The sequence below is a fragment of the Candida margitis genome, assembly GCF_024628925.1.
Source record: "Candida margitis strain CBS 14175 chromosome Unknown scaffold1, whole genome shotgun sequence".
Taxonomy (NCBI): domain Eukaryota; kingdom Fungi; phylum Ascomycota; class Pichiomycetes; order Serinales; family Debaryomycetaceae; genus Lodderomyces; species Lodderomyces margitis.
In genome coordinates this window covers 139,388-165,702 of record NW_026261901.1, presented here as the reverse complement: position 1 = coordinate 165,702, position 26,315 = coordinate 139,388, and the positions used below count along the sequence as shown (strand labels likewise).

General features: G+C 37.6%; 12 protein-coding genes across 12 annotated transcripts; 7 read left to right on the top strand and 5 right to left on the bottom strand. All coding sequences in view use genetic code 12, as the record gives it.

The window, feature by feature from the left end:
* Nucleotides 1–20: 20 nt before the first annotated feature.
* Nucleotides 21–3,042, bottom strand: PDR6 (Pdr6p; the record flags this gene model as incomplete). Its single annotated transcript, XM_051817009.1, has 2 exons — nucleotides 21–2,945; nucleotides 3,007–3,042. The coding sequence occupies 2 exons, from the start codon at nucleotides 3,040–3,042 to the stop codon at nucleotides 21–23; spliced, it is 2,961 nt and encodes a 986-aa protein (XP_051669471.1).
* Nucleotides 3,043–3,689: 647 nt separating this feature from the next.
* On the top strand, nucleotides 3,690–5,798 carry CANMA_004703 (aminopeptidase P; the record flags this gene model as incomplete). The annotated part of the gene is made up of 1 exon (XM_051817008.1): nucleotides 3,690–5,798. The coding sequence occupies one exon, from the start codon at nucleotides 3,690–3,692 to the stop codon at nucleotides 5,796–5,798; it is 2,109 nt and encodes a 702-aa protein (XP_051669470.1).
* A 76-nt stretch (nucleotides 5,799–5,874) lies between these two features.
* Nucleotides 5,875–9,312, bottom strand: CANMA_004702 (DNA helicase; the record flags this gene model as incomplete). The annotated part of the gene is made up of 1 exon (XM_051817006.1): nucleotides 5,875–9,312. The coding sequence occupies one exon, from the start codon at nucleotides 9,310–9,312 to the stop codon at nucleotides 5,875–5,877; it is 3,438 nt and encodes a 1,145-aa protein (XP_051669469.1).
* A 1,334-nt stretch (nucleotides 9,313–10,646) lies between these two features.
* HIR1 (Hir1p) lies at nucleotides 10,647–15,259 on the top strand (the record flags this gene model as incomplete). The annotated part of the gene is made up of 2 exons (XM_051817005.1): nucleotides 10,647–12,114; nucleotides 12,387–15,259. The coding sequence occupies 2 exons, from the start codon at nucleotides 10,647–10,649 to the stop codon at nucleotides 15,257–15,259; spliced, it is 4,341 nt and encodes a 1,446-aa protein (XP_051669468.1).
* A 34-nt stretch (nucleotides 15,260–15,293) lies between these two features.
* On the bottom strand, nucleotides 15,294–15,935 carry CANMA_004700 (GET complex subunit; the record flags this gene model as incomplete). The annotated part of the gene is made up of 1 exon (XM_051817004.1): nucleotides 15,294–15,935. The coding sequence occupies one exon, from the start codon at nucleotides 15,933–15,935 to the stop codon at nucleotides 15,294–15,296; it is 642 nt and encodes a 213-aa protein (XP_051669467.1).
* Nucleotides 15,936–16,856: 921 nt separating this feature from the next.
* On the top strand, nucleotides 16,857–17,855 carry CKB1 (casein kinase 2 regulatory subunit; the record flags this gene model as incomplete). Its single annotated transcript, XM_051817003.1, has 1 exon — nucleotides 16,857–17,855. The coding sequence occupies one exon, from the start codon at nucleotides 16,857–16,859 to the stop codon at nucleotides 17,853–17,855; it is 999 nt and encodes a 332-aa protein (XP_051669466.1).
* A 143-nt stretch (nucleotides 17,856–17,998) lies between these two features.
* Nucleotides 17,999–18,652, bottom strand: CANMA_004698 (J-type chaperone; the record flags this gene model as incomplete). The annotated part of the gene is made up of 1 exon (XM_051817002.1): nucleotides 17,999–18,652. The coding sequence occupies one exon, from the start codon at nucleotides 18,650–18,652 to the stop codon at nucleotides 17,999–18,001; it is 654 nt and encodes a 217-aa protein (XP_051669465.1).
* A 206-nt stretch (nucleotides 18,653–18,858) lies between these two features.
* Nucleotides 18,859–19,584, top strand: CANMA_004697 (U2-type spliceosomal complex subunit; the record flags this gene model as incomplete). The annotated part of the gene is made up of 1 exon (XM_051817001.1): nucleotides 18,859–19,584. One exon carries the CDS (start codon nucleotides 18,859–18,861, stop codon nucleotides 19,582–19,584), a length of 726 nt encoding a protein of 241 aa, XP_051669464.1.
* Nucleotides 19,585–20,714: 1,130 nt separating this feature from the next.
* On the top strand, nucleotides 20,715–21,509 carry CANMA_004696 (uncharacterized protein; the record flags this gene model as incomplete). Its single annotated transcript, XM_051817000.1, has 1 exon — nucleotides 20,715–21,509. The coding sequence occupies one exon, from the start codon at nucleotides 20,715–20,717 to the stop codon at nucleotides 21,507–21,509; it is 795 nt and encodes a 264-aa protein (XP_051669463.1).
* A 332-nt stretch (nucleotides 21,510–21,841) lies between these two features.
* Nucleotides 21,842–23,085, top strand: MUQ1 (ethanolamine-phosphate cytidylyltransferase; the record flags this gene model as incomplete). The annotated part of the gene is made up of 2 exons (XM_051816999.1): nucleotides 21,842–21,914; nucleotides 21,989–23,085. The coding sequence occupies 2 exons, from the start codon at nucleotides 21,842–21,844 to the stop codon at nucleotides 23,083–23,085; spliced, it is 1,170 nt and encodes a 389-aa protein (XP_051669462.1).
* A 211-nt stretch (nucleotides 23,086–23,296) lies between these two features.
* Nucleotides 23,297–23,551, bottom strand: STF2 (Stf2p; the record flags this gene model as incomplete). The annotated part of the gene is made up of 1 exon (XM_051816998.1): nucleotides 23,297–23,551. One exon carries the CDS (start codon nucleotides 23,549–23,551, stop codon nucleotides 23,297–23,299), a length of 255 nt encoding a protein of 84 aa, XP_051669461.1.
* Nucleotides 23,552–25,146: 1,595 nt separating this feature from the next.
* SOD6 (Sod6p) lies at nucleotides 25,147–26,277 on the top strand (the record flags this gene model as incomplete). The annotated part of the gene is made up of 1 exon (XM_051816997.1): nucleotides 25,147–26,277. The coding sequence occupies one exon, from the start codon at nucleotides 25,147–25,149 to the stop codon at nucleotides 26,275–26,277; it is 1,131 nt and encodes a 376-aa protein (XP_051669460.1).
* Nucleotides 26,278–26,315: the final 38 nt, after the last annotated feature.

The window sequence follows — 26,315 nt, the reverse complement described above, 5'->3', positions numbered from 1 at the left end:
TCTCTATATGTAAGACTTTTTTAGACACTTAATCCCCAACTGGCTAACCAAAAATCTTTAAGCACATTATGGGCCATCCTTTGTCCTCTAGTGAGCATCAATTTATTGACAAATTGACGCTTGGCATCATGGTCTAACTTGTCTTTACCTAGTTGCACATTATCCACGATAAATAAAAGCCATTTCTTAAACTCCAAGGGATACTTGTTGATGAGGTATCTAAACAAGGGGTAATAATAATCCAAACTTGATCTCGGTGAAGCAACAAATGCACTCATTAACTGATTAGCTAGCTGGAAGCCCAAACAGGTTCCATTCTGTTGTTCTGTAGTCATCCAATGTCTCACCACTTCTTGGTCTTGCTGAACACCTTTCTTCATTGTAATTAATGCATTCCAAAACTTGATAGTGGATCGTACTATTGGAACTTCGTGTTTGGCAAACGCACTCAAGGCAAAGGGAAGAATAAATTTATCCAACAGGGGGGTGTAGAGGATCAATTTTGGTTTGGTGTCAACAGTTGCTGCAAAGACATCAAGCGATGTCTTGATCAAATCTTCATCAGATTCAATGATGGACTGAATATCAACAAATGCCCTAACCAACAACTCCTCGAACTGAGTTTGATCAATATCTTTGGCATGAGTGAGTATGACACTGATTATCAATTGGTGCAAATAGTCAATCGAATGTGGAGTCGAAGCTGGCAACTTGGCAATGATATACTGGAAAATCAATCCCAAATCAAACGTAAATGGTCCGATAATTGGTTCATTGAACCCACATTTAAGGATACTACAACATTTTTCCGTCACAATTGTCTTTTGCGCTAACGTGGGGGAAACTAGTGAAAATGTTCTCAAGTTTTGTAAAATCATGCTTCTAATCTGTAAAGGATCTTCATTCCAGTATGCCTTGACCTGTTGAAGTTGTTCTTCTGTCAAGTAATCTTCAATTTCCTCAGGATAAGCACAAGCTTTCCCGATTTCGTCAATGCACGCCACCAAACTGATTATATAATCTTCCAAAGTCTCATCATAAATCTTACTCTTTTGCTGGTCGATAACTTGTAAAATTGCAAATATTTTATCGCCCATTTCTGGCGCTACTTTCCTTGATCGAACTATTGAAATATATGAATTAGTTATCCTTTCACGAATAACATTATCAATGGCTGGATTTTGCAACATTTCCACCAACACCAATTCCAATTGTGGTAAAAAGGGTATTAGATTCTCTTCCGCATCCTGGCAAATGCGATAGACAGTGCGGGATGCTATAAGCGGCAAGCTTCCCACTTTGTGAGTTGTAATTATTCTAAACAAGAAATCAAAGCTTGGGGCAAGAAATTGGTTTCCTAAGCTTGACTTGTAAAAAAATGGCAACACAGAAATAAAGTTGAGTAAGCTTGTAGTCATGTATTCTTTATCAATATGATTCTCCACCATTGCAATTACATCCTTATTGAATATTTTGGCAATTTCTTGTACCAATGGGTAGGTTTTTGAGTTTTGTTCATCATTATCATCTTCATCGTAAAATTGGATGTCAACGGTGATTTTATGTAGTAAATATAATGCAGCCTCACTTTGGATCAAGTCTGGGCCCACTGTATTGCACAAAGTCGCATAAATTGGCACACCCAAAATGGAGTAAAATACGATAAACAAATCGGCAACTAAAACACGGTATCGTGTAAACTCTTGTGACACAACTTCAGAAGGTCTTTGTATCTTTTTAAAGTAAGATATAGCTACTTCCATCAAAATTTCGTCACTTCTTTGTTTGTTATCGGCAATTAGTGTTGGAAATGATTCCTTCAATACGTCTGCGTCGTCAATTAAAGTGTTGGCGAATTCGTCCCAAAATGATACCAACTGGAAGCTAATGTTTTCTTCTATAATTGGCTGTCCTGGTGCATTGGTTAAGGAAATCACCGTTTGGATAATTCTTGCTGTATCTTCATGTAAGATGTTTCTTGTAATTTGGATAATGTTCAATTCAAGGTAACTAATAATCAAATTGATGTAATTGTCAACTTCTAATCGATATGTTTCCATCAATTCCAGATCAGCAAATATGGTATTTAGCATTTGCATACCTAATTTATCACCACCAAAGAAGATATCCATCAATGTGGGTTTGAAGGGATTCAAAGCTCGAGCAATATGATCAACAAACTCTGCCAAAACAGTAAATGTTTTGTTGTATAGCTCCATCTTGTCAATGTCGAAATTATCGTCCAATTGCTTCAAAACAAGGGTTATAAATATACCCAAGTCATCGCCGTACCTCACTTCCGAGCGAGCCTCGGCGGTAGATGCGTAGACAACCCATGAGTTCAAACACTCAAGTAGAAGAAGTATAAATTGTTCCGGTAATTGGGAATATTGCTGCAAAAGGTACTCGAGAACAGTCTGTAGATGACCAAAAATAGTAGCATGTATAGCTGAATGCAACTCTGGAACTGAAGATGGAATTTTTTGCACGTCTTCCACCAATACTGATAGAAAGTAAAGAAGTAACTCTAGCTGTTTTGAGTCTTGCAAATCGGTGATAAATTGTGCAACTGACGTGGTTGTTGGATTCAATAATTTGGTAAACACAGCTATAGGATCAAAATGTTGGTAGTGTAGTATATATATCAATGACAAGCAACTCAACAACTTCTTTATAATAAACAAGTTTGAATAAAAGTTTTCATCCGCCAATCCCTTGATGATAAGCAGAATTTGTTGAAAAGTTTGTTCAAAGTTTTTACAACCAAATGAGTTAAGGTGAACGGTAATTGTTAGTGCACCAAAGTACTTGACAGTGCTATGAGGGTGTTGTAGTAGTTGGAGCCCTAGCTCATCACCATGTTCACTTTTCTGATACGCTTGTAATTTGTCTTGAATGAAATGGATTTGATCGGCATCCTTGGAAGTATAAAGAAGCTCTATATCCTGAAGAAATATTTGTTAGTCAATTGTGTGTATAATCATAGTGTCCAATTTGGAAACTTACCTTAATAACATCATTCAAGTCCAACTGGGTGGTCATGTGTATCTATATTCTTTGCAATTTATCCAAATATAAGGGGTGCTGTTTGCGGTTGCCAAAAGGGAAAGCAGATTGGGATCATGTCAAAATTGATGAGAACTTTTCTTTTGCTTGTAGACTTCCTTTTTAGGAAGGTAGTTGATAAATTTAAATTGAATGTTCAAGTGAAGTTATGCAGTGTTTACTACTTTTTGATTTGTTCATTATTACGTAATAATTATTAAAGCCATAAATCTGTATGGCTACAAATCGCTAACAAATGCTTTTAACGAAATTATATTATTTTTTTTCTTTTTCTTTGTCTTGCCGCTTACTTTTTGTTCTCGTTTTCTTAATCTTTGACCATCAGTTAAATATATTTAATTTTTTTGTATGACAGATTCAGGAATTGTATGATTTGTACTGCATATAAGAATACGCAGTTATAGGGTAAACAGACAAACAAACAGAGACACAGACAGAGACACAGACAGAGACAGACTAAAAAGAAATAAATGTAATAAATAAAATAAATAAAATAAATTTCAATTAATCCTGTTTGTTTAAAATACTTACCAGCAAAAAAATATCTATATCTATTTAAATTCGTCAACGCTTTTCCACTTCTTTCTTTTGCAGATAGTATAAAGGCTAAAGAGAAACAGAAGATGTCAAGAGTAGCTAGAGCACAATGTGCCAACTGTACCTGTTCACCAGGTTTATTATCAAGAACAAACAAAAAGTCCGTATCCTTTGCCAAAAGAATTAATCTCAATAGACTCAACAGCAGTGGCAGTATCAAAGATGGACATTCACAGTCAAGAAAAGGCTCTGTCTTCACCTTAGATCCATCCTTGTGCTTACCTGAAACTAAGGAAGTCAATACTTCTCAAAGATTGGAAAGATTGAGACAGGAGATGAAGAAACAGGATTTGGGTATTTACATTGTTCCCAGTGAAGATCAACACCAATCGGAATACACTTCTGCTTATGATCAAAAGAGAAGTTTCATTAGTGGATTCAGTGGAAGTGCCGGTATTGCCATTATTACTAGAGATTTAAACAGTGTTGGTGGAGACGACTTTACTCAAGGCAGTGCTGCCTTGTCAACTGACGGTCGTTATTTTACTCAAGCACTTGATGAGTTGGACTTTAATTGGATTTTATTGAAACAAGGTGCTAAAGGTGAACCTACATGGGAGGAATGGACCGCAGAACAAGCATCTCAATTGAGCTTGGATAGTGGGTCAAAGGTAAAAATTGGAGTTGATCCTAAATTATGGAGCTACAAGCAATATCAAAGGTTTAAAGGCGTTGTTGAAAAACAGTTGGTGAAGACACCAAAGGCACAAATTGAGATTACCCCCGTGGTTAACAACTTGATAAATAAAATTTGGGAAGATTTTGAGACATTACCAGCTTCAACTCTCGGTGAAATAAAACATTTGGATTTAAGCTTTACCGGTAAAGAGGCAAGCGATAAGATAAAAGAGATTAGGGATCAAGTCATCAAAGATGATGTGAATGGGATGGTAATTACTGCATTGGATGAAGTTGCTTGGCTATTGAACTTACGTGGTCTGGATATCCCCTACAACCCAGTATTTTACAGTTTTGTTGTCCTTACAAAGTCTCAAGTAAAGCTATTTGTTGAACAAAATAGATTAAGTTCAAATATAATTGAAAATTTGGAAAAAATTGGTGTTACTATTGAACCATATGAAGATTTTTATTCATCGTTGGGTACACTTTCGAAAGAAATTGCGGTTGACAACAAGAAACTATTCATACCGAATAACGCCAATTGGGAAGTTGTGCGAAACTTGCAATGTTCATTCACTGAAGGGTTATCGGCGGTTGAATTACAAAAGTCCATTAAAAATGACACTGAATTGAAGGGAGCACAGATTGCCCATTTGAAAGATGGAAGAGCCTTAATTAAATTCTTTGCCTGGTTAGAAAACGAAGTTGTTGCAAATGGGGAAATGATTGATGAAGTTACTGCCGATGAGAAGTTGACTGAATTTAGACAGCAAGAGGATAATTTTGTTGGCTTATCATTTGATACAATCAGTGCCACTGGTGCTAATGGAGCTGTGATACATTATAAACCCACCAAGGGATCATCGTCGATAATCAACCCGGAAAAGATCTATCTCAATGACTCGGGGTCTCAGTTTTTAGAAGGTACGACCGACACCACGAGAACCGTTCATTTCTCTACACCAACTAGAGAAGAGATTAGAAACTACACTTTGGTATTAAAAGGAAACATTGCCTTATCTACCTTGAAGTTTCCTGAAGGAACCACGGGTAATTTAATTGATTCGGTAGCAAGACAATACCTTTGGGACTATGGGTTGGATTATGGACACGGAACATCCCATGGAATTGGAGCCTACCTCAATGTCCACGAGGGTCCCATAGGTATAGGCCCCAGACCCAATGCAGCTGCCCATGCATTACAACTGGGTAACTTGATTTCCAATGAGCCCGGTTTTTACAAGGAAGGTGATTACGGAATTCGAATTGAAAATGTCATGTATATCAAGCCTAGTGAGTATACGTTTGCTGGAAAGAAGTTTTTGGAGTTTGAAACTGTCACCAAAGTGCCCTTTTGCAAGAAGTTGATTGATAGTTGTATATTAACGGAGAAGGAAATAAGATGGATTAACAAGTACCATTCATTAATATGGAGGGAATTGAGTGGTAATTTCGACAAGAATAGTATCACTTATAAATGGTTAAAGAGAGAAACTGAACCAATAGCTCCATAGAAAAGAAGTAATATCATATATGAAGTATGTACAACACTTTATACAAAGTCTTAATGTCCCTCTTTTTTTTTTTTGACTACTCTTCAAAGAGAATCTGTATTTCCTCAATTCTTCTTTTCCTCCTCTCCTCTTCCTCAACACCAACAGCCTCACCAATTTGCTTTTTCCGTTCTTGAATCTTGAGCATCTTGGTCTCAATACTATTCTCCATGATGAATCTCACCACTTTAACCGTTTCATTCTGACCAATACGATGGATTCGATCAATGGCTTGGTCTTCAATACTAGGACTCCACCACGGATCCATCATGAATGCTTTTGACGCCGTTGTTAAATTCAACCCCACGCCACCGGCTTTCAAACTTAGTAACAAAATGGCGACTTTGTTACCCTTGGTCAATGGTGCATTGAACAGATTGAGCAATTTGGCCCGATCATTCATGTTTAATCGGCCGTCGAATTTGTAAACGATGAAATCATCACTGGTTAATTTGAGTTCAATCTCCATTAAATCTAAATATGAGGCAAATTGTGAAAACACAATTACTTTCAGGTTGGGTTCATTGGCCTGGATCAGTTTCAAGTGTTTGACAAGGGCTTGGATCTTAGAACTGGTTCGATTAGGATCATGCAAATAAATTTGGAAATCATAATCTTCTTGGTGGTCTCTGTTTTGAGTATGGAACCGGATCTCATTACTCAGGGTCTTTTGATTCCGGATGCGGAATAATTTATATTTCGATATGGGTTCACGACAATTGGGACATAACTTATCGCGTTTCAAGTCCAGTTGGAAATCCAAATGTTCTAAAATGCAAGAAAAGCAAAAAGTATGTCCACATGGCGTTATTGTAAGCTCATTAGTCGTAATTGGTGATGTCGTACATATAGAACACTCATTCTCCGGTTTGACACAATTGTATAATTTATAAATGATTTGCTTCACCTCGGTATCGTTAGAAAACTTGGCACTTTGATCCTTGATTGATTTCAAAAAGGTCTTCATTTCTTCATCCGCTTCCAAATCAATCACATCATCATCCATTTCATGAGCGCCGCCAATTAGATCCACATGACAGCAAACTTGTCGCAATCGCAAAATATGAGTTAAAATCTGAGTATATTGACGCATCAATTGTCCCGTCTTGACCCCTTCTGCAAACGATTCAAATGCTCTTGATTTAAACCAATTGTAAAGCTTGGCTTCCTGATCATTGAATTTGATTTCCTCAATAACAACTTCCTTTTCCGGTAGTTCAACTAATGGTTTACCATTTTTTCTCTGGTTCTTGGTCCGTCGCAAGAAGATCGGTTCCAAAATCGATTTAATCACATCTAAAGTTTGCGAAATCTTCTTTTGTTCAAATGGCAAGGTGACAAATGTCTTCCAGTAGGAGAAATTGTTCCAGGGGTCCAATTCAAGGAATTTTGCCAATGAATACAAATCATCTAATCGATTAACGATGGGGGTACCAGTTAGTGTCCATTTGCGACTCAGTTGCAATTCGTAAATCGATTTCGCTGTCTTGGTGTTTCGATTACGAATATTATGGGCTTCATCAAGTATGATGCGGAAAAACTTGACTGAATATAATCCCGATTTCGGAAGCTCACCTTTCAGATTACGATGTTTGGATATCTTTGCATACTCGTTCAATATTGTTCCATAAGTAGTGATGACAACAATGGGGATTTTGGAGTTTTGCTTCAAGTTACATAATGACAATGATAAATCAACTTCAGTTTCGTCGCCATAATATAGTCGACAAACATGTCTATCGTTGTTGTTTGCCTTTTCGAATTCTTCCTTCCATTGAGTTAACAAGGACATAGGAACAACAATTAGGGTAGTTTTTGACGCATAGCGGTTTTCATCCTTAACTTGCAAGCTATCATAGGGCACGGAGTTTACCAAAGCCAACGTGGCGATGGTTTTCCCCAAGCCCATTTCATCAGCAAGGATGCCTCCTTGTAAACTGGTCTTGATTATGGGCTTCTCCAATGATAATTCACCATTGTACAAATTGGCATAAAAGTAATTATCGTCTGAGTGGCCCTGAGAATGTGATTGCGTGGCATCACCGTGATTTTGCAGGGCATGGCCACTACTGGGCCATCTGTATTTCCTCCAAAGAGGATTCATCGTCCCCGCCTCCTCGATATTCTTTCTTGTTTCTAAAGGCAACTTATCCTCGCCCATGCATTGTTCTAAAACGTCCACTTCCTTCTCCCTCGCTAACATCCACGATAGTCCGTGTTTTTGATACTCTCTTAATGCTAATTTAAAGTTTTCCTTAGGTGGCTCAGTTGTTTCCGGCAAGCTTTCCAATAATTTAGACTGGTTATTTGCTTGATAAAATTGTCTCAATTGATCAAAGTTGACCTCATCGGCAACTTCTTCAACTTCCGAGCCAGTGATATCCACTGGTTGAGAAGAGACCATGTCGTCTTCTTTATTGTCGTTGCTCAATTTGAGGGGCTTTAGTTTTAATCTCTCAAACAAGTTTGATACACCTGCTTGTCGTAATCGCATAGATGCTTCACCTTCGCTTTCGGTTGCAAAATTGAAATTGGCCCCCTTTTTCATTGTCGGTTGTTCAACAGCCTCAATGTTTTTGATAAACCCGGTGTTTTTAAGGTAGACTTGTATTTGAATGAAAAAGGAGTCACCAGTGGATAATCGGCGCTTCGTTGTTTCCAACACAGTGACAACAAACTCGGCAATATTCTGATCAATCAAGGGACTAAAAACTCTCGTCAAGTCTTCGGGTAACCTCCCTATTTCTCTCTCATTGAGACACAATCGTATGATGGAACTCTTTTGTGCTGTTGAATTTCTTGGGACTAATCTCTTGACTAGGAGTTTATCCTGATACTTGAGAGGTTTCATCGTCGGCCTAGTTGCCCAAGCTTGAACATCCAATGTGCCAACATACTTGTGCCATGATCCGGCTTCCTCTGAGGCCCCAAAGTCCTCAGTTTGCAAATGGGATCGTTTGTACAGCAGCTGCTCAAGTCCAGGGCCATCGTTTGTACGCTTCAAGGGCGATGACGAGTTTAGGGAAGAGCTACTTGGTCGTAGTGTCCCCTGTGATAGAATAGAAGCCACATTAGTGGTATTGGTGGTGGTGGTGGTCGGCGATGAACATAGTGACAGTTCCTGGCGCGTTGTGTTTCCGCATTGCAACTCATCGATATCAGGAGGATTTGTGAATAATTCATGGGTAGCGTGTTTGATGCTTAATGGACTGGTTGAGTATTTGTCATAAAGATAATTTAGTATAATGGGAGATATTTCACCTACTATTGCTTGTAGATCCCTTGCAAACTTGTCTAATGATATGGTTGAGTTTTTACTGGATGGTGATTGATTTGCAGTCTCCTTCTCGTCGTTTTCTTCTTCTTCTTCTTCATCCTGTACGAATAAATTATCTTCATTTACGGCTGGTTCTGGTTTAACCTCTTTTTTCTTTTCCTCTTTCGGTAGAAAGAATCTTTGCTTGGTAATTTGCATTCAATAGGGAATTTTATCCGTCTGTAAAGAAGAAGCCATTTGATGGAAGTTGCTTCTTAACACCAAAAAAAAAAAAAAATATAACAGAACGCGTTGCAAAATGAGAATTCTATTAGTTAGATAAACATAAAAAATAGCCTGTTAAAAGTGTTATAAGTCTAAATCAATTGCTTTAGTAGTATATATTTACAATTAGCAAAAGGGTTTGAATAAAATTGCTTCTAAATCATCACAAAAGACTACTTGCAGAGAGCAATAGTCTCACCAATTACTTAGAGTCAATTGTAAAGATGACTGACAAAGCAAAGGAAAAGAGGAAAATTTGACATCTGTATCTGCTAGTATTACTGGAATTCAATGCAACTGTAGTAAAACATTAACTTCTTATAAAAGTCAACTTTTGCAAGGAAAGTAGTGTGTGCACCTACAGTTCAAACATCATTTCAGTCTATTGTAGTTTAAAGGTTTGTTAACACAATACACCTCAACCACCTCCAAGTATTGCGGATCACAAATGGTACTTATAAGTACTAGAAGTTTTTTCAGATAAATAGAATTTACCCGAGTAATAGATCATCAACTTGGAAGCACCTTTCAAGACTACATTATAAATAATATTACCCCCAAAGACATTACTATGTAAAGTCACAATCTGTTTCAAATCAAATGGCTGCAAAAAAGTGAGCAGTAATTCCAAAAATTTTGAACCCAAAAGACTTCACTAAGAAAGTGGGAGGTATTTAGGCAGTGAACAACGCACATACAAGTATATGGATTTGTTTTGCTACTAGATCTTCATCTAAAATTGGATTCATGGCTTACATTTAGTTCAACAGATAAGCGTTTATAACCGACGAAAGCCGGTCAAGACCCTAGCTTTGAGAAAGAGATAGCGAAGTGCATTACTTCTTTGAGAGACATATTGGACTAATAACTAGTCCACATGATTAAACATAAGTGATACCATGCTACTCCTCTTCCCTCGACTCCTCCCCCGACTCCTCCCCACATGAGTCACTAATTGCTCACCGCTTTCCTTATAACCTTTGACTCATGAAAAAAAAAAAAAAAAAAAAAAAAACCAAAATAACTCCGATTCAGGTAATAAGCGCGCATTTTACTAATCTTAAAAAAAAATTCAATTTTTATTTTTTTCTTCTTATTCTTCTAATTTAATTTAAATATGCCGTGTCTGGTATCGAGAACGAAAAATTTACTCATTAAATAAAAATCAATCTTTTATACCAACCACCTCACCCCGCAAAGCTGATATCACACGGGTTCCACTTTATTTAACTTACACACTACTTACTTATTCATCCAAACGAGACAACATGACAAAAGACAGTACCCAAGAAGCCAAGGATTTGACTCATTTGTTATCCCCAGAAGCTAAATCAAGACAAAACTCACCTTTGAAAGATGCTTTCAAGTATTTCAAGTTGCCTAATATGACATTTTTGGGTGGGGGTTTACCATTGTCTGACTATTTCCCATTCGACAGAGTTAGCGCTGATATTCCAACCCCACCTTTTCCTAATGGAATTGGCGCACCATTGAATAATGAAAGTAAAACCACTATTGAAGTGTTTAAGAGAGCTGATCAAAATAAACCACACGAAATTGAATTGGCTAGATCTTTGCAATATGGTTATACTGAGGGACAACCAGAATTGACTGCTTTCTTGAAGGAGCACACGGAAATGATTCACAGGGTTCCTTACAAGGACTGGGACTTGATTGCATCTGTTGGAAACACCGAATCATGGGATTCTACATTGAGAACATTCTGCTCAAGAGGAGATTCAATTTTGGTTGAAGAATATTCGTTTTCATCAGCATTGGAAACTGCCAATGGTCAAGGTATTAATACTGTGCCTGTGCCTATGGATGATTATGGTATCATTCCAAGTGGGTTAGACAATTTATTATCTCATTGGATTGGTAACAAGCCAAGATTGTTGTACACCATCTCCACCGGTCAAAATCCAACTGGATCATCATTAAGTGCTGAAAGAAGAAAGCAAATTTACGATATTGCTTGTAAGTATGATTTCATTATTATTGAAGATGAGCCATACTACTTTTTACAAATGGAGACTTATACCAAGGACAAAAAGGCAAGGGAGGGTAAAACAGTGCATGAGCATGATGAATTTGTCAAGGCTTTGGTACCATCGTTTATTTCCTTGGATACTGAAGGAAGAGTTATCAGATTGGACTCATTTTCGAAGGTTTTGGCACCAGGTTTGAGACTTGGGTGGATTGTTGGTCAAGCAAGGTTGTTGGAAAGATATGTCAGGTTACACGAAGTTTCAATCCAATGTCCATCAGGTTTGACTCAATCAATGACAAATGCATTGTTGCAAAGTTGGGGACAAAAGGGATATTTGGATTGGTTGATTGGTTTGAGAGCCGAATACACGCACAAGAGAGATGTTGCCATTGATGCATTGGAGGAATATTGTCCTAAAGAAGTTACCTCTTATGTCCCTCCAGTTGCAGGAATGTTTTTCACCGTCAACATTGATGTCTCTAAACATCCAAAATTTAAAGAATTGGGAGAAGACCCATTAAAGATTGAAAATTTGATTTATGAACAAAGTATAAAGCAAGGTACATTGATGATTCCTGGCTCATGGTTCAAGTCTCAAGGTCAATCAACTCCTCCACAAAAGAACTTGCCACAAAATCCTGCTGCAAAGACTCATATTTTCTTTAGAGGTACCTATGCTGCTGTTCCATTGGACCAATTAGTTTTTGGATTGCAAAAGTTTAGTAAGGCTTTGAAGATTGAATTTGGTTTAGAGTAATAGTTGTATAGAGAAGCTGTAACTGAAAAATATAAATCACTTTTGTAAAAATTACCCGTGCTGCGAAACAAATGCGACCATCATTTAAATTTTGTAAACAATATTTCAATTCAATCAACAGCAAATACCAGGCTTGTGTCTGTAGCAGAATGCAGATACTAAAAATACCCTGGCTAGGGCATAAGGGTATGTCTCTTTTCATAATTGATTCTCGTCCCAACTTGTCCCCTACTAACTAACCCACAGCGGAGAATAAAAAAGTGGAATGTTATACAGTCACTATCAATTCACAAGGAACAAGACTTGCGTCAGGTGGTCTTGACGGTTGCATTAAGATATGGGATACAGCCACAATCAATCTGTTTTTCAAAATTCTGGATAAACCATACAATAAGAGTAAGAAACCACAACCGACAACAACATCAACAGCATCAACATCATCAAACCAAACTTCAACTTTGCCCAGTGTCGATGTCGAGTACACTCCTGACTTGCCTGACAAATCACTACGTCGCCCCCTTTGTTCCATGTCGAGACATAATGGTGTTGTCACGTCTTTAAAGTTTTCTCCTGATGGACGTTGGCTAGCCAGTGGATCTGATGATAAAATTGTTTTGATTTGGGAAAAGGATGATTCGCAACGACCAAACACATTTGGGGTGGACCAAGTAGATTTGGAACATTGGACGGTGCGGAAAAGACTTGTGGCACATGATAACGATATCCAGGATATTTGTTGGTCACCCGATGGCAGTTTATTAGTTACTGTGGGTTTAGATCGATCAATTATTATATGGAATGCATTGACTTTTGAAAAGATTAAACGATATGATATACATCAGTCGATGGTTAAAGGAATTGTGTTTGATCCCGCCAACAAATTCTTTGCCACTGCTTCAGATGATAGGACTGTTCGCATATTCAGGTATTATAAGAAAATGAATGAGTACAACAATTATGAATTTCAAATGGAACATATTGTTGTTGATCCATTGAAAAAATCGCCCTTGACTTCATATTTTAGACGAATGAGTTGGTCTCCTGATGGTCAGCACCTTGCTGTACCAAATGCCACCAACGGACCGGTCCCATCAGTGGCTATTGTAAATAGAGGAAACTGGGGGTCCGATGTATCGCTAATAGGTCATGAAGCACCAGTTGAAGTGTGTTCATTTTCTCCAAGATTATTTCAAATAGATGCAAATGCCAGTAAAGACGATCCCAAATTCCAAACGGTTTTGGCCACTGGTGGACAGGACCGTACATTGGCTATATGGTCGACGTACAATTCGAAACCTATAGTTGTGTGTCAGGATATCGTTGACAACTCTATTACTGATATATGCTGGGAGCCTAGTGGCGAGACTTTATATTTTAGCTGCTTGGACGGTTCCATTACATGTGTCAATTTTGGCAATGGAGAATTAGGTCAAGTTGTTAGTGAGGAATTGATTGATCAACAATTGAATAGATATGGTGCTGATAGAGAATCGACTATTTTGCCCGAGGGGGTTGAGCAGTTGCGGTTGGAGGAGAATTCGACAGAAGCTAGGGCTATTGCAATAAGGAAAATGATGCCTATAGAGCCAGCTAAAGCCCAGTTTGAGAAAAAGGACAAGACGACTAGCAGCATTGTTTCGCCAAAAGCAAAGCCACAGGAAGAACTCAAAACTGGGACAACATCTTTATCACCAGCTTTGACGATTGATGCATCTAGGCTAAGAAAACAAACTATTTCAGTAACGAAATCAGGTAAAAAGCGAGTGGCCCCTTTGCTTGTATCTTCTTCGTCCTCGCCCAACATAACACCAGCAAAATCACTTGTCCAGTCCGAGGTCAAGAAGAGGAAGCTACAATATAATTCAAAATTATCGCAGTCGACATATTTGCTACCGCGACGAGGATTGCAAACTTATGTCTCGGGGATTAAAGAAAGTGATTCATCCACTACATTGGATGTGGAACAGGAAGGAGATAACGACAATTTAGACATTGGTGGTGTAAATGCATTAGAAGAGGAAATCAACACATCACAACTTTCAGAAGCAGCATTACGAAGACACAAGAATCGGCAAAAACGTCAATGGTTAGAAGCGAAATATCCCAACTCGTTTAAACTGATCTCTCATTTACCCGATACATTGTTTGCCAATAATGCATTGCAAAACATTGAAGTCAACAAGATTTATAAAGCGTATGCCAATAATAAGGATATTCTGGCAGAGTTGTCGCGAGGCTCGGCCATTGATTTCGATGAGGATTTGATGTTTTCTGTTGTTGTCAATAAAACAGTGCATAAGAAAGTGGCTGTTGATGTATTGGATGAACTTAACAGTGCGGAGAAAGTGACAACAACTGTTGAAGTGCGTAATGGGAAGCCATGGCATGAGAATGCGACGCAAAATGATCGAGATTTCGATGATCCTACCAAGGTTATTGTTTATGATGACCAAGATACTGAAGATCGAAGATTTACTTTGTTTTTCCCATTTAGAATCCAACTGATTCTTCCTATTATCGACAATGACCAATTGAGATATTTTGTTTTATGCTCGTTTAATGGTAGTTTACAAATCGTATCGGCAAAAACGGGTAGATACGTTGTCCCCACTATTGAATTACTTGAAAATGTCATTTGTATGAAGTACAAGAATGACAAGTTGCTTGTTTTAACCAGCTCGGGATTATTTTACGGATGGGATTTGAAAACATTGAAAGTGTACATGAACCAAGTGTCAATTGCGACAATTATCAATGCATTTGATATTGAGAATGCTAAAAGTGTCGTTATGCCTAATGTCACGGCGTTTGAAATGAATCCAAATGATGGAACACCTTATATTTTGACGGATTTTAGTAATGATGTGTATGGATATTCGTTGGATTTGGATTGTTGGATCAAGGTGATTGAATCGTGGTATTTCAATGTGAGTATGGAAGAGATGAGGGGGGATGTGGCAATGGAGCAGATGTACAAAAAGCTGAGATTTGAGTTTAAACAGGATGCGTTAATGGGGAATATCTACACGTACAAATTTGATGACGAGGCATCCAATGTATTAAAGAACTCAATGATGAGTAGGAGTATGGAGATGGAAGCGTTGAATAAAAATGACATCAGTTGTTATTTATAAATGTTATAGAACTTTATTAGCAAAATTTATTTACTTACTTGTCAATAGTTTCAACCTTTGGCTTCTCTTGTTCTGCTGCTACTGGCTTTTCTGGTTTGGCAACTTTAGTTTGAAATGGGAAACTAAACAGAAACACCAAATCACTCAATACATAATTAACAGCAAACATCCAACAAGTTAATCCAATCGTACCGGTTTTGAAAAAAGGTAAAGCCAACCACCATTCAATATAATATGGCAATATTCCCACACGGATATAGAACAAATTAGTCTTTCTGAACAAAAACCTCATTATCCAAATAGGTAATACTGTACTTATCCAAATCAATGAATTAGTCAATGAATTGACCTTTGCTTTTTCAGCACTGATGGATTCATTTAATCCTTGTAATTCCAATTTCAATTTATCCAATTTACGATTCAATTTCGTCCATTTGGCATATTCGTCCTGAGCACTAATTGATCTTTGTTCATGCGTCAATGTTCTTATTTCATGTTGTTTGGCAGCGTATTCTTTGATGGATTGCGATTGAGCTAGTAATGGTGATGATGTGTAAATGTTCCATACGATCGATTGTATGGTGGCTTTTCCGACAAGAGTGATTAATTTCTGTAATATGAGTAGTGTGAATGATGTTATTAGGATCGTATATGGATCCAAGCTGAATGAAACCATCTGTGAGTGGGTTTTAAAAATGGAGTAGGAGTTGGAGGTGTGTGTGTGAATTTTCATTGTACTTTTTGATGAACAAAAGTATTCTAAAATTCAGTGTCGAGGAAGGCATATTTGCGACTTTGAGTATCTACGACATTGGCTTTTGATTAAAAGGAAATAACAGATACACACACAAATAAACAAACAAACAAGCACATCAAACTTTAAGTTCAATATAGAAGCCTACATCCCGGTTGTCTTCATAATATATACATAGATAGATCTATTAGATACTCTTCAATTATACATTAGCATTTTCTGTGTGTGTATGTGTAGAGCAACATACAAAAAAACAGAAGAAGACATAAGAAGACATAAAAAGACAAACAGATAAACAAACAGATAGACAAACACAAACAGACAGGTAAATAATTTTCAACTTTAATTTTCAACAAAAAGGACAAACTGAGTGAGAGTGTGTGTTAGTGTGTGTATGTGTTAGTGTGTGTATGTGTTAGTGTGTGAGAGTGAGAGTGAGAGTGAGAGTGAGAATGAGAGTGTGTGGTGTGGATGATTTTTCTTTTTTTTTTCCTTCTTCATTTTTTTTTTAAGAAGAGACGACGAAATATATCACTGTTTGCATAAAGATAGAGACGAAAGTAAGAGACATAGACAGAGGCAGAGACAGAGCAATCACCCACCAGACACAGACGACGACAAAGATTACAACACAGACCAACATCTCGAGTCATTCGCACAAGATACTGTTTCAATTCATCAAAGATAGATTGTATTCATAAACAGGTAATACAAAGTCTTACGTTATCAAAAAGAAACCCACGCCTTCACCGTATTTTGAATCGAACGCCCTCTCCACCACCACCACACACCAATAATCTTTCATTTGCATAATACATATAAGCAAGCCCCGTTTTCTCCAAAATGCCCAGTGACCTAGAAGAAGATTATATACCCTGGATCCAACAGTTTTGTGAGGTTTTCGGCCACGATTACTTTGTACAAGTATCACAAGATTTTATTGAAGATGACTTTAATCTAACTGGTTTGTCCCTGCAAGTACCCTTTTATAGAGAAGCATTATACACGATATTAGACTATCAAGTGGAGACCGCAGAAGATCATACCAACACCAACAATAATAGCATAAACACAACTAATACTAATAATAACAACAACAACAACAATACCATTAGTAGTCGAGGGGCAAATAGTACGGGCAATGGTAATAACAACAACAGCAACAGCAACAACAACAGTAAAAAGTCATCCAACAATACACCTGAATTACCCAACAAGGCTCTTTTAGCGCATCTGGCCGAACTATTATATGGTTTAATCCACGCTAGATACATTGTCTCCAAGCCAGGTCTAACGGCAATGGCATCTAAATTTGAAAAGAATGACTTTGGTTCGTGTCCAAGATACTTTTGTGATGGAATGCATTTAATACCTGTAGGATCCACTGATGTACCGGGTCAAGAAACTGTGCGATTATATTGTCCTTGCTGTAATGATATTTATATACCTTCAAGTTCAAGATATTTGAATATCGATGGCGCTTACTTTGGTACTACTTTTCCTGGCTTATTGGTTAAAATGTTTCCTGAGATTGAAAATCAATGTCGGATAAGAATAAATAAATTTAGTGCTAATGATTTTGGATTGAAGTTGTTTGGATTCAAGATTAACGAATTGAGTGCCACGGGACCAAGAATGAAGTGGTTGAGACAACATCCGAAGACTGTGGAAGATAAACAAGAATATGAATATTGTGAGTATAGTGTACCCAAGTTGAAATATGTCGACGAGGATGACGAAGGTGGCGAAGATGCTAGTATGGCTGAAGAAGACGATGAAGGGGAAGGAGAAGAAGAGGCAGGAGATGATGACGATGATGATAAAACTATGGCTAGCGAGTAGCAACGGAGATATAGCTCAAAGATATAAGGAAAAGAAATTATTTGGTTAATATGCTTTACATTTGTGAATAATATGATGCTAAAATACTGATATTTGATACAATATATACAAAGTAGATACATACAAAGCAAAGCCATCATCGTTTAATGAGTCAAATGCACTGGTTTACCTGGTGCCCAATCTTTAATACCGTTTTGTATATTAACCCAATATTTCAATTTTATAGCATCAGTAATCAATTCATCCCAATTTATAGGATCTTTCTTCAACTCCAGTTCAATTTTCTCCTCCGCTTGCTTTATCCTGTCATTATTCTCCTCTTCCAATTCATCCAATTCTTGTTCCTGTTCAGCAAATTCCAATTGTTCATGGGCCTCCATAACCTGCAACAACATTTGCTTATATGCCATAGCATTTGAATCATTGGCATTTTGGAATTTGGCAATCATTGACTTTGATACAGCGTCGTCGGTTATATCAACCTCATGCAACAATTTAACAAGATGGGCTAATCGTAAATAAGGATTACGTAAGTGAGTAAATGCTTGATTAATATTCAGTGATGCTATTGTGTCAGACGATATATCAGGGTGATTTGAACTTTGTAGTGTTCGATATTCTTTGCGTAATTGCTTTTCATTGATAAAGAATGGGTCTTTTGGTGGCCCGCCATGGGGGAAATTATGCGGAAATAGCTTAAAGTATGATGCTGTTGCTTCTGTGGAAAAATATCTTTTAGTGACGTAGCCTGGGGGTGAATTGGGCTTTATTAATTGTCTAAATCCTCTAGCTAACATACTTTGTCTTAACTGGGTAGTGAAGTTTGATGAGAGAAGAGTGTAAAATGATGGTAATGATGATGACTTTAAATTAGTAATTTTAAAATCATGTGGAATTGAATTTTTTTGTTCCAAAAGTTGCGAAAGTTCAAACGGCAAAAGAAAAAAGAAAGTCCGATCCGTTGAGACTTAGCTCAGTGTATTACTCAGCTGTTGCCATTCGTATGTTTAAGAAAAGAGTAGCCAAGGATCCTGCCAGTAGCTCCAAAAGAAAGGTCGCTGAGATTGATAATGACGGCCAGGTAGCTACATCCGCAAATGAGACATCAAAATTCAATAAACGATCGAAGTTGACTAATGCCAATACAACTACCCCATCCACATCCACATCATCGCGAAAGCTCACACTTGCATCTACTCCACTACTGCTCCACCCAATAAGCCAAAAAGACAAAGAAGAGCTTACAAAGGAAATACCAAAGAAGCCGCCTTCATCGGCGATAAAACCGGTACCGGAAAATATCAACATTACTACAATGATGGATTTCCAGCCTGATGTATGTAAGGATTTCCAACAGACGGGGTACTGTGGATACGGCGATACATGCAAATTTCTTCACATAAGAGACGAATCTAAACAAAAGGTGCCAATAAAAAAGGAATGGGAGGAGGTAGTTGCCAACAACCACAATGGAAAAAGCACCATGTCCAAGAACAACAACAATAATAACAAATCAGGTGATTCAACTACAATACCATTCAAATGCATACTTTGCAAAAAGGATTACAAGAGCCCCATAAAGACCCAATGTGGTCATTTATTTTGTCAAGCTTGTTTTTTGAATCGGTTCAAGGTGCAAAGGAAGTCAGGATGTGCTATATGTAATAAAGATGTGGAAGGGGTGATGATACCTGTTTCGAAAAAGGAGTTGAATGAGTTGATTGGATGAGAAATTAGAAAAACGGGGATTTCAATTAATCCATCCTATTAGAATGAAGAGCAATTTCGGCAGCCTTGATTAGCGTTCTCGGCTTCACCATTTTATTTAGCATTTTTCGACTTCGAGACTTGAATCCGTGTCCCAAATAAAAACGTCTAGAGAATATCATGATTTTGAAAAGCTTACTCCGTGATGGCTTTTTGTCAACATGATTTAGCACCACATGATCATCCATGATTGAAGTTCGCCACATTTCCAAAATCTTTTGTCGAGGCAGACGGCGAAAGTAATGGTCAAGATGGGCTTTGGGTTGAATCCGAATAGGAATTTACCTAAGCCACAACATGTCTGATATATTTAGAATATTCAATTTGCCAAAACATAGTTCAAGCTGGTTTAGATGTGGCATTTTCAATAGTAATGAGGCAAGTTGAGATATCTCGATATTTGGTGCAAAGTAATGTAAGCTAAATGATTTCAAATAATACAGGTCAAAAATTCTTGTTATCCAATCGATTGGAAAGTCAATTGGATACTCCTCCTCTTGGCTGTGAGCTAGATTAACCGGCAAACCTTTCGTAGTTTTAGGTAAAGATATTTCCACACATAGTGAATCAGGATGTCAATTCCACCAAGACTCCTGAAGATTTCATACGCTTCATAACATACATATATCCTTTGACTGGCATACTTACCTCAAGTGACTTTTAGTCGAAAAAAGCGATAACGAAATTTGGCAAATATTAATCATCTCTTCAAAAAAAAAAATTAAACTGGAAACCTCATTAGCATCTCACATTCTACTGTTGATGATGATCAATCACGTATAGATAGGTGTACCCTATGTGTGTCCTCTGTGTGTTTAATTTAATCGCGCAAACAATAAATATTGTCTTCTATTTTTAGACACTAAGTAAGTAAACGGGTTTTTGGTAATGCGGACTACACAAAATCTAATCTGTCAAATCAAAAAAAGCAAAATAGCAAACCGCATCATGTTACTTAACTCCCTCATTGTCCATTGGAACACTTGCCCATTCACCTCCTCCCCATAGTTTGTAACTAAGCATCTGCTACTAGTCTTACAACAAACACTATTTATTACCCATCTACAGTCATTGCGTTCCCCTAATCAAAGCATGTCGCAAATCCAAGAGCAACTAGAGAATATCCCCGGGTATGACATAGTCATGGACAAATTCAATGACTACGCTGAAGAACACTGGAACAACACTGACCCATACACAGACAAAGAGACTGGCAAAAAGCTAAAACTCCCACCCGACATCACTACAAAACAAGAGCAAAAAGCCTGGGCCAAGATCCAATCGATGGCATGGACCGACGACAAGTGTCTTTGTGGGTCATGTGGAGTCGGGATGGACTGTGGGTTAGGATTAGTACCATTTGCCGTGTTTTTCTTCCCTGTGCTTGGTCCCTTGGTGATGTATATGATTCATATGCGATTGTTGTCACTAGCTAATGAGCAATTCCATTTACCGGGTAAATTAATGGCACAAATGCAAGCCAACATTGGACTTGACTTGTTGATTACGTTCCCACCAGTAATTGGCAGTTTCTTTGGATGGATGCATCAGTGTTCAACGCGAAATGCCGGGATGATCTATTGTTGTGTCGTGAAAATGGCCAAGGAAAGACAAGCGCAAGGAGGAGGGGTAAAGTACAGTGGGAGCGGCGTTACTGCTGGTCAATATGGTGGGAATGAGGGTCATTTTGGCCAGCTGCTGATGCAGTATCAACAGCAACAGACACGTGGGGTGCAACAGCAACAGCAACAGAGGAATATACGGGCTGGTCAGTACGGACAGCCACAACAACCTAAGCCAGCTTATGTCCTGAGTCAACTGAGAGGTAAGAGAACAGGGCCAAATTCAATTGAAGTTGGACAACAACAGCAATCAGGGTTTGTATAATAAACATCACTGAGCTGGCTTTGTTCTATAAAACATTTGTATATTTATGTATAGTTAACTTGCATATTCATTTGAGTCAGTGTGATTAACGTGTAAGACTATACTCACTACAGCAAGGTAATATCTAGTCAATAGGAATAGTGAATCATTTCATTCACTTGAAGTTTGTGGGGCAGACTTGGGAGTCTTACGTTTGAAAATTTGGCGGGGCGAATGGTAGCTCTATCCTAATTACTTTTTGCGCGTGTGAAAAATGAAAATGGTTGAATCGACGGCTGAAACTAATCTTCTGGCCTTTTCTTTTTCCACACACACGCACACTGAATTCACCAATGTTTGAACGACCAGAAGGTATTGAAAATTGTCGAATTTGGATCGATGGCTGTTTTGATTTTGCCCATCATGGTATGTTTTGTTCCTCCACTAACTACAGTAGGATTTGTCAATATAATACTAACTTTTGTTTTTTCCATTTAAAGGCCACGCCGGAGCAATGTTACAAGCACGTCAATTGGGCAAAGAACTCTATGTAGGAGTCCATTCTGACGAGGAAATCTTGGCCAACAAAGGCCCATGTGTCATGAGGCTCGATGAACGAATGACTGCTGTTGATGCCTGCAAATGGTCTACTAAAGCCATTCCAGATGCGCCATATGTCACTGACCCCAAGGTCATGGATGAATATGGCTGTAAATATGTTGTTCATGGAGATGACATTACAACTGATGCCAATGGAGAAGATACATATCAGACAGTTAAAGATTTAGGCAAGTTTGTTGTTGTTAAACGGACTCCCAATATTAGCACTACAGATTTAGTCGGCAGAATGTTGTTGATGTCGAAAAACCATCATTATCCTGATTTGAATTTGGATAAGAATTGGCAGAAATTGGTTAATGAAGGAGATAATTTGGACCGGTTTACCAGGTATGCCACAGATGAAACTGGATTGAAACCAGGATCGGTGGTTTATGTAAATACACCACAAGAATTGAAATTAATTGTTGCACCAAAGGCAACTACTGACTCAGATTCTACAAAGTATGTTTACATAGATGGTGGGTTTGATTTATTCCATCCGGGACATATTGAAGTATTGAGGCTAGTTCATCAACGAGCTCAACAACTAGGAGCTAAAGTCATTGTCGGTATTCATGATGATTTGACGGTAAACAAATACAAGGGATTGAATTACCCCATAATGAATATCTTTGAGCGATCATTGTGTGTGTTGCAATGTCGTTTTGTTGATGGCATAGTTTTAAATGCTCCTTATGAACCGACAAAGGAGTTTCTTGGTCGTATTGGCAATGTGATTAAAGTATACCATGGACCTACTGAAGTAGATGAGACGGTGTATGATGGTGTTAGAGGAGAAGGAAAAGGAGAAGAGGCGAAGGGGATGTTTGAGACATTACCTAAGCATAAATACGATCATATGAGTACTGAATTTATTGTTGATCGAGTATTGCAAAATAAGGCAGTTTATGTTGAACGACAAAAGAAAAAGGGGTGGAAAGCCGAGATGGAGAAGGTATTGGAAGCAAATGAACGAAATAAGAAACAGCAAGAGTGAATTTGAATAGAGAGGTCTACTCAGTTTCTGTTATCGTTATATATATCACTTGATTTTAAAGTTGTTTATACAAACATTTTATACAAAATATAAGACACAGTGACTATCAAACGTCTCATCAATACATAAACTCATCAATTCAATTCACTTCATCACATCATCACATCATTAAATTTAAATAGCCTCTCTTTTCCAATATTCTCCCCCCAAGCTATGCAAATTTAGCATCAATTGAATTATTCAATTGCATCAATCTCAATTCATTAACATCATGATTTGAATTTCTTCTTGTACCTTTATTAAACAAGGTGAAGTCGGATTCATCGCCATCTTGACCCCAATTGTTCTTACCAGCTCCGTTTTTCTTGATCTTTGTTGGGTCAGTGTTGATGTAGCCGTTATGGGTGAACCATTTTGGTTCTTGAGGGCGTTTTTCATGGACTGTCCATTTCTTGGTTTTTGACATTTTTAGTAATAGGTGGTTGTAGTGGTAGTAGTAGTAGTAGTGGGTTAAGTTGTAGTTAGTTATTTGATAAGATATAAAAGTAAGGAAATGAAAAAGAGAAAAGAAAAGAAAAGAAAAGAAAAGAAAAGGAAGAGTAAGAAAGAAAGGATATAAGAATTGGAAATTAGTTGTAGTATTTATAGTTTGTTGGAAATGTGTCGATAAAAATGTGTTGGTATAAAAATGTGTGGAGTAAAAATTGATAAATACACGCTACACACTACCCTACTGTACACTGATTAATATCTTTATATCACAATTGCTTCATTCAGATCTTTTCTTCATTCTTGTCACTCACCAGCAATTGTTTCGTAACTCTCTCCTAGTGACTTACTACCTATAACACCCTCTTTGGTTGATTATTATTATCAACTTTTAATAGAATAGAAAATCAGGTGGTGGAATGATAAGGAGAGATAAAAAAAGTCCAGTAAAATGCTTTGTGTCTTTATCTTTTGTGCTACCATATGATTTTGAAGAGGGGAAGAAAACGTTTACTAATATTAACATCTTAATTAATAAAAATAGTTTAAACAACTGTGGAGGTGACGGTGGTGGTGGTTGTCGTCATTTTTGATGTTGAAGCTGATGGTGAAGCTTAGTTTATTGTAAAACCTCACTGTTCAACACTTGGACTCTCTCTCTTAACTCAGTCCGTCGGTCGGAATCGAATACCCCCTTTTTTTAGAAGGTCACGCGAGAGTAGTGATGTTTTTTGTGATTAAAAATCCAAAAGTAGTAAATAAATAAATAAAATAAATAATGTATGTGTATTTGGTAGCGTCGGTCTCCTGTTCCGGCCACCGTGTTACCAAAACAACGTCCCATAGCTAAAAATACCCCAACAGTTTATCGAGGACTAGCTCAATCTCTTAACCAAGCCACAATTTCTAGAACTTTCTAAAATGGGTTAAGCAGCATGGTATGGCGTGGATGAAGTATAGCTCCACTTTTGTTACTACAAGAATACAATCGGTGCTGTCAATTGAGAACAAAGACACACAGAGAGAAGAAATTTGTTGTATCCTACAACATGAAAAGACGCCCCCACTGTAAATACATCATGCAATGGAATTTCAAACAGGAAATAAAGTGTACCTCTCTCTAGCTCTTCATGGCATTAGAAGTTAGCAATAAAACGCCTTTAACTCTTGGCTCTCACTTTACCAGTCTAACTCAGCTGTAGTTGGATGCACGCAAACCAACTTTTCGAACAGTAAGAAGCGGAATTTCTAATTTGACCCTGCTATACAACCAGTTATCCTCTTCTCTACCACTTTGGTTCATCAGCCCTTTCTGAACAAAAGACCTTTGTTGATTAAATCCTCTTACAAAGAATGTCCATAATTGATCTCTATAGCGAAAGTGGCGTGTCCGCTACTAAATTCACACTTGGTTTTTGCAACTTTCCATAACAAAAACCACAAACACTCTATTTTCTACATTTATTCTACAAGCATACTTATTTTATCTTTTCTTTACAAAACCAATTCATACCACTACTTTTATCCTCAGCAAAGTCACTTCCCCCAAGCTTGATCTGCATTTTATCCATTATGAAGTTGTTTTCATCCATATTCATTCTCAGTCTCACTTTTGCAACCACTTGCCTATCAGACAAAGCCCCCAAAATCAAAAAGAATCCCAAAAATATTGTCGCTATTGCTGACTTCCCATTTGGCGGTGATAAAGATATCAAAGGAAATGTTGTATTCACCACAACTGGCAAATATGTCAACGTTCATGTCGACATGACGGGGTTCCCCCATAATGAAGGTCCATTCTACTACCATATTCATGAACGTTCAGTACCGGAAAATGGAAATTGTGAAGCTTGTGGATTACATTTTAATCCATACAATTCTAGTCCTGATTGTCTTGCTCAAAAACATGATGGATATTGTCAGGTGGGTGATTTATCAGGTAAACATGGTGCCATCAATAGTACTTGTTTTGAATTCAAATTCACTGACCCTTATTTATCGTTAAACAAGAGATCAAAGAGTTATATTGTGGGAAGAAGTTTGGTTTTCCATTACGCTAATATGACTAAATTGGCTTGTGCTGATATTGAATTGGCTAATGATTTACGTATTCAAAGTCTTATGGATGAGTATGTTCAAACTGATGATTCAGTACAATTGACACAATTGAAACAGTCTTTGGATCAAGGGTATGCTTTTGATGCGTTGGAAGCTTTGAAAAATGAGGTTTATGAAAGTGATGATGACGTGCAGGAAGTTTTGCCACCATCTTTACAACAAGAGCTTAATCAACCAAACGCCAACGAGCAAAAGGAGGAGGAGGAACAACAACAACAACAGGAGGGTATTGACAACGAGCAAGAAGATCTTTCTCGATCAAAGAATTTCAAACACATCTTACAAGATGTTAAAGTGTTGCCCCAGCGATTAGTCAACAAAACCAAAAACCATTGGTCAAAAGAAGATGAAGGAAAATTTGGTCGGAAAAAAGTTGACAAGTTAATTCACCATTCCTCAATTTATTCACCCAATTCATCGGAAATGGAATTATACCAAAACCAAACCAATGTGACATTACATGGGGTTTCACAAGATTGTTCGCCAAATTCAAGTTCGTCACTATTTGCATCATTATCAACCCTGTTCCTATATGCATTGATGAATTCAGTCATGATTGGAGTGATTGTCATGGTGGTGATATAATCATCTCTCCCCCCATTCGTTTCTTGAACAATGGGCGT